The sequence below is a fragment of the Argentina silus genome (assembly GCF_951799395.1).
Source record: "Argentina silus genome assembly, chromosome: X".
Lineage (NCBI taxonomy): Eukaryota > Metazoa > Chordata > Actinopteri > Argentiniformes > Argentinidae > Argentina > Argentina silus.
Genome location: NC_139653.1, coordinates 44,099,980 through 44,111,889, shown reverse-complemented (window position 1 = coordinate 44,111,889; position 11,910 = coordinate 44,099,980). Strand labels below are relative to the sequence as shown.

The following is an 11,910-nucleotide window of genomic DNA, read 5'->3' as shown; positions in this document are numbered from 1 at the left end:
GTTAATAGAATATTAAAGGGAGACTCTGGGATATGATGTCATAGCAATGATGAGCGGGGTGACATTGTCAGAGACTTTCAAAGATGGAGATGCAACAGACTAGAGAATAGAATATGCTGGGACAGAACCCATGCGTCAACAGTTGTGAGCATCTCCGGTAGAATTCTAATATCTTTGGTTCTCATCCAGGCAGCTGTTTACTTTTTATTTTATTTTATTTTATTTAACCTTTATTTATTTAACCAGGCAAGTCATTAAGAACAAATTCTTATTTACAATGGCAGCCTGACAAGTGGCACCTAGAGGGAAAATGGGGTAGGGGCTGAAAATAAAGTTAGTTAAAAGTACAGATATAATTTATCCAACACACCCATGGAACATACATACACAACAATGATAAAACAAACTCGCAATTTAGCAAACAAACAGCAGCAGGCAATACAACACAGAATCCAGTAGCAACACAAGCAACAAGCAAGTGACAGGCAGGAAAAAAAACACAATACGTTAGTAAAGGAATAGCATTGAATTTAATTGAAGCATGATTGTCTTTTTATCTTGGTATCTACAATAAAAGAGATTATTGTTTTTACAAGAGAGTTTCTGGAAGTTTTCTTTGCCAAGCTCACGCACACAAGTACAGCCATCCAGCTCAAGCTAGCTATACAGCCAGCCCTCACAAGAACTGTGTTGTCAGTATATAGGTGGATAGATGCATCACCAGCAGTACAAACAATGTTATTTATGTACATTGAGAAGAGTGTGGGGCCGAGGATTGAGCCTTGGGGTACACCCTTAGTGACAGGGAGGAGCTGGGAGAGGTGTTCTGACCTCATGCGTTGCACCCTATCAGAGAGATAGTTGGAAACCCATGCCAGTGAGTAACCAGAGACCCCAATGCTACCCAGTCTGTCTGTGAGGACGGAGTGATCAATGGTGTCAAAAGCCAATCGCTGCACAGTGTTGTTTGGAGTCTAATTAGAGGTAATAGAAGATTTAGTTTAATTTAATAGTTGCAGTGACACAACCAGAACCAGAACAAAAGCCAGATTGTATCAGAGATAACATTATAAACATTCAGGTAATTAGTCAGCTGCTTATTGACCAGCCTCTCCCATACTTAAACAAGGCAATATAGAGATTGGCCTATAGCAGTTAGTGTCAGCCTGATCTCCTCCCCTGGACTACAGGTGTTTTCCAGGCGGATGGAATTTCAGCAGGGATAGATTAAAGAGGTCTTCGATGAAATGAAACTTAAGGCTAGTTTCCGGAGAAATGGAACCAAAAAAAGAAGACCAAGGGACATGGGGAAAGTGAAAGTGAAAAGTGAAGGGCAGTGAAAGAAGTGGACGCTCTCGTTCGCTTTTGCTTACTACAATACATTTGATGAAAGCTGCACTGTTTCACAAACATGATGTCATATCCCAGAGTCTACCTTTACCAACCAACTGTCACAGCAACACCGAGGGAGGTGTTGAGGAGTGTTGAGGGCCAAGGGAGATGAGAGTAAGGGGTGTGCTAAGGATATTCTAACCTGAACATTTACTTCAGAACATCAGATTGATGTTATCGTAGTTTAACAGCAAAAGTAAACCATTTTCTTTTACTTGAGTGATAGAACATTACAGATGCAATCAATGATGTGTTATCTGCAAGCATCAACGTTGTACGGATGAATAAATGAAAAATATGCATATTCTTGTTTCATAATTATTTTCACACAGGCGATCTAAAGTGTATGGAAATGAGAAAATCACTGTTATAATATTCAATGCATGAATGAGCATGTGTGTGTGCGGGTGTGTGTGCACGTTCGTATAAGGGAAATAGTCCACTGTGCGATGTCGGTGCGATTTGTCTGTTAAGATAAAGCACCAACCTTTAGAAAAGTCTCCAGCAGCCCTTTCCTGGCCTCCACCTTGTCACTGTCCATGTTTCCAAAGGGCAGGTCTGGAAACATTTTCTTTGGTCCTTTCACATCTAGACCATGTTAGTATGTAGATTAGTTCATACCGTAGGAAGCCATACACCTCTAGTTTCACATCACACATGCATGTTAAACCTATTGGATTATTTACATTAATGGGGCAATATCAGATATAAGGTTGTTTTACTCCAATGTTTGTAAACAATGTAAATGTATTGTAAATTCACTGTCTTGGACCAGGTCTCTCTTGAAAAATAAATGTTCTCTCAATGAGACTAACCAGAATAAATAATGTTAAATAAAAAAAAATAAAAAAACACTGTACAGCTTCAAAACATGGTTAAAACTACTTTGATCTCATGGATGGTCAGTCATGGCATAGCTTCATCTATGAATTTGAGAATGGTTACATTTCTCCAGCTATTTCCCAAAAAGGTGTTGGGGAGATCCCTTTGTTATTGTTTGAATCCCAGATTGGTCCTTTAAAAAATGCAATTCAAAGGCCTTTGGTGTGCATGTTCTAGCCTAGCACTAACACCACTGATTTAAGTAATCAAAATCTTGATCGAGGACCATGATTACTAGTTGATTGGTTGGATCTGGTTTGCTGGTGCTGGGCTTAGCCTATACTCTGGAGTTTTGATCGAGTCAAGTCCAACACAGCCTGGGTTTGGTGAGATGAGGCCCAAGCGCAGCTCAAGCCCTACATCACAGAAATTTTATTAGCCCCAGCCCGAAAAAAAGCCTGAATTCTAGAACACAGCCATACTTTCATCCAAACCATATTCCCATTGTGCACAACAGCTAAATTGACCAATACATACGTGACCATTGTCAGAAAAATGTTCCGTTTTAAAATGTCAATTGTCTTACGTTTGATGATTTTGCGTAACTCTGGTTTCTCCTCCAGGCGTGTCTGCAGGTTGAGGAACTCACTGTAGCGGCGGTTAACCATGTGATACGCTACAGGCTGGACTGAACAAGGGGTCTCACAGTCCATCGCCGTCTCGTACTGCAACAACACACAGGCGTTCACAGAGTAACTTGGTTACATTAAAAGGACACACCATCTCATACTGCAACAACACAAAAGTACAGTTAGATTAAAGGGACACTTCAGCAATTTTTAACATCACATTCATTTTTTCCAGCACCATACCGGTATACTGAAAACGGCTATTTACTACATTCCAGTAACATCATAGGGGGTATTTCCTTAGGACCTTTTCTCATATCTCTGACTACAGAACATAGAAAAACGCTGTTTTCACATATGTAGACACTGGTATGGTGGTGGAGATAATTAATGTGATATTAAAATGGGTGAAGTGTCCCTATAACATTATATGTGTGCCTTGCATTTCTCATAACCTCATTGTCCTGAATCACACACTTAGTGTACACAAGAAGCCAGTGAGTGAACATTCTCTCTGGTTCCCCATTTCACTGGGGAAGTATTTTTTTATACTACAGCAACAGACAGTGGATTGTAAGACAGTAACACAGAGAGTGTACAGGAGTGAGCCTCACCTTGACAGTGTAGAGAGTATAGGGGTGTGAACCAGTGCCTCTGTGCTCCTTGGCTGTAATGGTTCCGGTGATGCGGAGGTTCTGGATGATGACTGGTCCCTCTGGGCTGCTGAGGGGTTCAAAGCTGAAGGAGGGCAGAGGGGACGAGGTCTGCAGATGACCGGCCATGCCCACTCCCAACAAGCCCAGCTCACTGGGGGTACACATCCCAGACGGCAACTCTCTCTCTGGGTTATTAGCGCTCTCCCTCTCCCTCTCCCTCTCCAGGTCTGGGAGGCTGCAGTAACTGGAGGAAACTTCCTTTGTGGCTCCCAGCATGTGTCCTAAAGTACCAGGGTTGTCCACTTGTTCTGACACCAGGGCTTTGGGACAGGAAGGGCCCTCTGATTGGCCAGACGGGTAAACCTGCATGTCATCCTCCACCTCCAGGTCCAAGACGCTGTCTGTGGGCGTAGCACACTCTCTAAGCCTCTCTGATAGGGCCTCATCTTGGCCAATCAGAACAAGGGATTCCATGGAGCCCCTCTTGTAGTCAGTCAGTGGGGAGTCCAGGTCTGAGTCGGTCTCCTGGTAGAAAGGGTTGGACTTGCCTGGTCTCAGGAAGTCCATGGGGCAGACCGGGATGTACGGTCCACAAGTCTGTCTAGGCTCCTCCTCTTCCTCAATACTCTGTGGGCCAAACAACTCGTCCGAGTCGATGATGTCATAGGCAGCCAGCTCGGCGGGTGTGGAAACCTCTGTATCGTTGGGGGTTTCTGACTGGATCTTTAATGTGAGAGAGCTGCTGCTGGGGACCTCCGTATCCGGTTGTGGCTGCTGCTGCGGCTCCTCCTCCTGTACAACGAGCTGTGGCAGAGGTGGAGGTGGAGGTGTTGTCGTCACTGGTTCCGACGCCCTCGTGGCTTGCTGCGTACCAGACTTGGTGCAGACATCCACGATCAGCATATTCAACCAGTCTGGATCGGACAGTTTGGTAATGAGGGGGAGAAGGACGTTGCAGGTTATGAGCTCACCGACCACAAACCTTCCCGTTCGGGTCTCCAGGTGGGGCGATGGGACAAGGACATGCAGCAGCAGGTCAACGATCGCCCTGGCGTAGTTCACCTCCATGGCAGAGCTCTTCATGGCAGGGTGAGGTGTGCTGACCCCGGAGTACGCCTCCCACAGGCTCACTTTGGGGCTGTGGTCCGGCTCCATCATGATTCCCTTCGCTGCCTGGTAGCTCTGCAGGTGGAGGCCACACAGGTCCAAGAACCTTTGGGTCAAAACCTTCCGGTCCACCTGTAGGAAAAGGGTTATGCTAATGTTACGTGCTGTGAAGTCATCATGTCCTCGTCATTCCTCTACTCATGTCTGTTGTTATGTCTCGGTTTGTTTTTGCAAAGCTTTTTTTATTTTTTATTGATGTGAAGCACATTTCTTGTGGTGATCAGACAGTAAAGATCTATACATCTAGACCACTGTTTTTAAAAAAGGCATCCTTCCTTCCTTTGTTTCTTGAAGTAAACTGATCTAACATGATTGGGATGGTCAAAGCAAGCTTTCCACTGCAAAGACTACACCAAACATACCATGCCAGATCAGTGATTAATTCAAAGAAGAGTGTAAGAAATGTAAGAATGCACTTGCATTCAAGTAATAAAATGGAGTCCTCCTAATCTAATGAAATCTAACCTTAGTGGCCCGGCTTTTGAGCTCCATGGCCATAGAATACATGGCGCCCTGCACCTCCATCTCAAACTCCCGCTCTGAGGAGATGGTGCTGTGCCAGGAGGAGACAAAGTCCCGGATGATCTTGCACACAGTGCTCTGGATCTCTCTGTCCAGTTGCAGCTCACTATCCGATGAAGGGGACACCCTCTCCAGAGTGACAAACCTAAGGAAATCAATACACAAGTTACATGAATACACTTGATACAACAAATAGGGCTAGGCTAATAAGCTATTCTGGTTACAGTAATTAGTCAGAACCAACCAACCTCTCTTGGTAAACAACACACGCGCGCGCACGCACACATACTACTACCACCACTACTAACCTCTCCAGGTGGACAACGCTGTTGGACTCCAGTACGACCTGAGAGCCCAGCCAGCCTCCCAACACCACCAAGAGGCTGGTGAACACACACAGGAGCCAGATGTTGACCAGTAGGTGGAACAGCACCAGCCAGGCCAGCAGAGCTCCGAAGCCCAGGAGGCTCCTCTGGCCCAGAACCTCTGACATGGTCCACGGAGTGCGGACTGTTTCAAACTGGGACATGGCTCATCGTTTGCAGCAATATCTACGTTACAATACCGCAAAGGAAATATTCACAATAGTAACTAGGTAGTTTAAAGCTAGCTGTTAGAATCTGAGTGGTGTTAGCTAGCCAACTAGCTCGTGCCGGTCTAGAAAACAATGACACCATTTAGCTAGCTAGTTAGCTAACAAATTAGCTAAATTTGTAATCAATCCATCATTTTGCAATTAGCTGATGAGATAATACATTCTGTGGTGGGTTCTGTTATTGCTGCTAGGATGTCGAGGGCTAGACTAGCTAAGGTTAGCTAGACTGGGCCAGCCTACAACTTTACACAGCATTCCCATTTCCTAATACAGTATAGCGTTACATTATCGTTATTCATGTCTCTAGATGTTTCGGAAAATACTCACGAAAAACGTGATAGTAGCAATCATAATTGTCTCAAGAGCAAGAACATCGCAACGTTTTGATCATGATAACCAAAGCGTATTGCTCAGTTTGTTTACTTCCTGTGTAATGACATGCGATGACGTATACGCTTTATTTGACAGCTCTTGAATGGACATGCTGGAGCGACGGAGCGGTGTCTTCAAAATTGAATTCACCGAATTGAGAGAGAGAGAGAGAGAGAGAGAGAGAGAGAGAGAGAGAGCGTCCACGAGCTGTGTTTGTTCTTTACCTTGACTTTAGTTTACAATTAGCAAAGGTTTACTCGTATATTCTCTCACTCACTAGTTAACGTCAAATATGTTAGTTCTTTCTGGCATGAACAAGGAGTCACCTAGTAACACACTGTAGGTTGTTTTCTTGCATGAGATGCGTTTTGGAGAGTTGCCAAATGTAAAGTTAAAGCGGTTATAACCTTAGCCATCACCTGCGGGCCTGTCTGGAGTTTCCGAGTTGGTAATGAATGCACCATTAGCCAAGCGTCACCCCTCCTCCTTAACCCTCGACCCTGCCCTAGTCAAGTCTCAACCCTGCACAAGTCACACGTCACCCTCTACTCCTCAACCCTCACCTTAGGGTTGAAGTTAGGTTAGGTTAGGGGTTGAGGCTTCACCAGGGGAGTGGTGAGGCCTGGGTAGGAGGAATGACTATGTTTCTAATATGTATTTCATAGTCACCAGCTCATTACGAAAACTGTGTGGCGAGAGAACAAGTACATATTTTATTCTGCCATATTCAACGTAATGATTTAATATTTAGTCATGATATACATTTACAACTAATAAAATCAGCTGCTTTGCCAACTTTTAGTTACTGCCATATCACCTGCACCTAACCTACTGTAATCCTGATGAACCAGTATTGATTGCTTGCTGCATGTTCAGAACACTTTGATCAAAGCCTTAGTATAAAAGCATCAATGTAGTCCATGAAACTGTAGCCACACTGGGTTTGGTATGAAGACAATGAAGTATGCATAGGATGATTCAAAGTACATCATTACTATATATTTGGTTCATGTATCCTAGTCCTTTAGGATACAGTAAGGTGCGTGGTTACAGTGTCTCTCCATAATAAGAAATGTGAGGCAAATTCAGCTGTATATGAAGCAAAAATGGTCAACAAAATGTGACAATTATTTTTTTTTATTTTTTTTTTCTCTTTTATTGACAGATGCAAACAGGTAGTCCACAGATTCGGATGATGCACAAACTGCATTGGCAATAATGCCTGCCTGCCAGAGGGACACGTTACATTCAATATCTCTTAAAAGTTTAATTATCTGCCATGTCAAAATTTCGTTATCAAGTTATACAGCTCACAGAAATAAGGAATTTGTTTGATGCAAGCCTCATGAAACCTAAATCTTATGGATAGCTGAGAGAGGGTAAGGATAGAAAGATCTTCCTCCCAGGGAGTTTTTCCTTGCCATTGTTCATTGTTAACTCCTAACTTTCTATTAGTATCACCCTCAACTGACTGTGGATCTTTCACATTTTCAAGTCAATATTTGTTATTTGACAGCATCAACTGCTGCATGTCCCCACCCACCATCCATCCATCCAACCTGTTTAGCTTTATCCGCTACCATAATAAAAACTATCTCACTGTCTTTCAACTACCCCGAAATTCCCCTGATAAAAGCTTTCTGATACTTATTCAGAATAGTAATATAAAATATTTGTATCACACTTTTTACACAGACAAATGTCGCAAAGTGCTTCACACCAAGAACAATACTAAACAATATAAACAATAAATACAATACAAACAACATGATCCAACACCAAACCATACACCCCCAAAAAGCAAGTCAGGCAAAAACTCACCAAAGGGGAGAATATATAGATAGATAGATAGATAGATAGATAGATAGATAGATAGATAGATAGATAGATAGATAGATAGATAGATAGACAGATAGATAGAAGGTTAGATACATAGATACATAGATAGAGAGGATGGATAGCTGAGAGAGGGTAAGGATAGAAAGATCTTCCTCCCAGGGAGTTTTTCCTTGCCATTGTTCTCTCCTCTGGTGAGTTTTTTGCCTGACTTGCTTTTTGTATGGTTTGGTGATAATGGAGCATGATAATGCACCATGTCACAAAGAAAGAGTCGTCTCAAACTGGTTTCATGAACATGACAATGAGTTCAGTGTTCTTCAGTGGCCTTCCCAGTCACCGGATCTGAATCCAAAGGAACACCTTTGGGATGTGGTAGAACAGGAGATTCACAGCTTGAAAGTGCACCTGAAAAATCTGCAGGAATTGCTTGATCTCAAAGGAATCTCAAAGGAATGTTTCCAACATCTTGTGGAATTTAATCCATTTTAAATTGAGTCTATAACACAACAAAATGTGGAAAAAGTGAAGGGGTATGAATACTTTCCGAAGGCATTGTATAAGATAAACAAAGTTTTCAAGTTTATTTAAAGTCAATATTTAGTCATTTACTTGTATTTAACTCCTAACTTTCTATTAGTATCACCCTCAACTGACTGTGGATCTTTCACATTTTCAAGTCAATATTTGTTATTTGACAGCATCAACTGCTGCATGTCCCCACCCACCATCCATCCATCCAACCTGTTTAGCTTTATCCGCTACCATAATAAAAACTATCTCACTGTCTTTCAACTACCCCGAAATTCCCCTGATAAAAGCTTTCTGATACTTATTCAGAATAGTAATATAAAATATTTGTATCACACTTTTTACACAGACAAATGTCGCAAAGTGCTTCACACCAAGAACAATACTAAACAATATAAACAATAAATACAATACAAACAACATGATCCAACACCAAACCATACACCCCCAAAAAGCAAGTCAGGCAAAAACTCACCAAAGGGGAGAATATATAGATAGATAGATAGATAGATAGATAGATAGATAGATAGATAGATAGATAGATAGATAGATAGATAGATAGATAGATAGATAGATAGATAGAAGGTTAGATACATAGATAGATAGATAGATAGATAGATAGATAGATAGATAGATAGATAGATAGATAGATAGATAGATAGATAGATAGATAGATAGATAGATAGATAGACAGATAGATAGAAGGTTAGATACATAGATACATAGATAGAGAGGATGGATAGCTGATAGAGGGTAAGGATAGAAAGATCTTCCTCCCAGGGAGTTTTTCCTTGCCATTGTTCTCTCCTCTGGTGAGTTTTTTGCCTGACTTGCTTTTTGTATGGTTTGGTGATAATGGAGCATGATAATGCACCATGTCACAAAGAAAGAGTCGTCTCAAACTGGTTTCATGAACATGACAATGAGTTCAGTGTTCTTCAGTGGCCTTCCCAGTCACCGGATCTGAATCCAAAGGAACACCTTTGGGATGTGGTAGAACAGGAGATTCACAGCTTGAAAGTGCACCTGAAAAATCTGCAGGAATTGCGTGATGCAATCATGTCATCATGGACCAGAATCTCAAAGGAATGTTTCCAACATCTTGTGGAATCAATGCCATGAAGAATTGAGGCTGTTTTGAGAGCAAAGGGAGGCCCTACCCAGTATTAGTATAGTGTTCCAAAAATCGAGAGCCATGCGGTTTTGAAGGACCATCATGTTGGTTGATCCAAGACCAATGGTCAGATTACCAAATCCTCACATAGTAGCATCCGCTAATAATTCAATAATCCTAATCTACACAGTGTTTAATTGATTCCTATGCAAATCAGAGACCCTATAAAAGCAAAGATATTAATTCCAAAATTACATGAACTATTATCCTTGCATTAAGATGGACTCAATTCAACTTATTGAGTGATTTGTTGATGACATTTTTGCATTTTAGCTAAGTGTCATAGCAAAGAGTCTGAATATTTATGTACATGAGGTATTTCTGTATTTCAATTTTAATAAATTTACTAAAATCTCTAAAAACCTGTTTTTGCTTTGTCATTCTGGGGTATTGTGTGTGGATTGATGGCAAATGCTTTTAAGTTAATCCATTTTAAATTGAGTCTATAACACAACAAAATGTGGAAAAAGTGAAGGGGTCTGAATACTTTCCGAAGGCATTATATAAGATAAACAAAGTTTTCAAGCTTATTTAAAGTCAATAGTTAGTCACTTACTTGTATGTAAATACTACAGATCATAATTGAACTCCTACCTTTCTGTTAGTATCACCCTGAACTGACTGTGGACTTTTCAAATTTTCAAGTCAATATTTGTTATTGACAGCATCAACTGCTGCATGTCCCCACCCACCATCCATCCAACCTGTTTAGCTTTATCCGCTACCATAATAAAAACTATCTCACTGTCTTTCAACTACCCCGAAACTCCCCTGATAAAAGCTTTCTGATAGATATTCATAATAGTAATATAAAATATTTGTATCACACTTTTTACACAGACAAATGTCGCAAAGTGCTTCACAACAAGAACAATACTAAACAATATAAACAATAAATACAATACAAACAACATAATCCAACACCAAACCCATACACCCCCAAAAAGCAAGTCAGGCAAAAACTCACCAAAGGGGAGAATATATATATATATATATATATATATATACACAGATGAGAGAAGGTTAGACAGATAGATGGACAGATGAGAGAAAATTAGATGGATGGAAAGACAGATAGATGAGGGAGGGTAAGTATAGAAAGATCTTCCTCCCAGGGAGTTTTTCCTTGCCATTGACGCTCTATTTTTGTTACAGGCCCTCCGACTGACCGACCCTCTGCTACCTCGAGGCCTCGGCGGTCATCACCGGAGCGCACGCTTCCTGGTTCCAGCCGACAGGATGGGACCTGGACGAGATCCTCAATCAGCACACCTGCAGACCATCTCCCAATCAGTGCACTATATGAGTCCTGCCAGAACTCCAATCCAGGGCCGGAACATACTATGACTTCCATGTCTAGTCTCCTGGATTCGGCCCCGACCCTTCCACGGACCAAGCCCCTCGTCTCCACGGCCCGACCCTTCCACAGCCCCGACCCTTCCCACAGCCCCGACCCTTCCCACGGCCCGACCCTTGAGTAGTTTCATCTTTGGTGTAAACACGGCCATGAACCGGAAATATAGGGGCCATAGAGGTAATAGGAGCAGCATGGACTGCTGCACAAGCTGCCTGATGGCATAGTCGTTACCTTGACCATAATAGTCAGTAAAATTACTATGGCCAATCACCTTACATACTGTAGTACACTCCATCATGGGACAATATTTTTTTTAACATCTTTATGACTAATGGGTACTCCTCCTGTAGTGAGGTAAGCCCTCTTTCTCCAAACGGGTCCATAATCATGGATTACCCCATAGCCATAGGCACTATCTGTGAAAATATTCACAGGAATAGTGCTAGTTTGGGCAATTTGGAGTGCAGCTTTAAGAGCACATAGTTCAGCCACCTGAACCCCACCCATACAGAGCGTGCCTACAGAGACAGAGTTGCCAGACTCCCCCCCCCTACAACCGCCCAGCCAGTGTAACATTTTCCATCTTCATAGGAGCTGCTGCCATCTATAAACCAATCCAAACATGGTGCCTCCAAGGGGTCAGTTCCAATAACATGGCCCTTTTCAGTAAAAAATGCTCTCAGAACAGTCATGTGGAGTTCCGGAGTCACACATTAGTGACACTGGGTTGGTTCTATTGTCTGCATCAATGTTAACATGAGGATCCAAAAGGCTGCTTTCCCAGAGAGCTCTCATCTGACAGGAGATGATCTTCATAGTGGTGTTATTGAAGAGTTTCAGAAACCTATGAGGTGTGT

General features: G+C 42.1%; 1 protein-coding gene and 1 long non-coding RNA gene across 2 annotated transcripts in view; one reads left to right on the top strand and one right to left on the bottom strand.

The window, feature by feature from the left end:
- snx19b (sorting nexin 19b) overlaps positions 1-6,197 on the bottom strand; it is a 35,010-nt gene extending 28,813 nt beyond the window's left edge. Inside the window, exons 1-6 of the mRNA XM_083695828.1 lie at positions 6,111-6,197; positions 5,497-5,739; positions 5,132-5,333; positions 3,458-4,738; positions 2,801-2,939; positions 1,880-1,980 (exon numbers count right to left, since the gene is read on the bottom strand). Coding sequence (XP_083551954.1) covers positions 1,880-1,980; positions 2,801-2,939; positions 3,458-4,738; positions 5,132-5,333; positions 5,497-5,717 — 1,944 coding nt within the window. The 5' untranslated portion in view covers positions 5,718-5,739; positions 6,111-6,197. The remainder of the gene's footprint in view (positions 1-1,879; positions 1,981-2,800; positions 2,940-3,457; positions 4,739-5,131; positions 5,334-5,496; positions 5,740-6,110) is intronic.
- The window catches only part of LOC310822949, a 174,492-nt gene that overhangs the window by 141,738 nt on the left and 20,844 nt on the right, over positions 1-11,910 (top strand). The window lies entirely within an intron of this gene.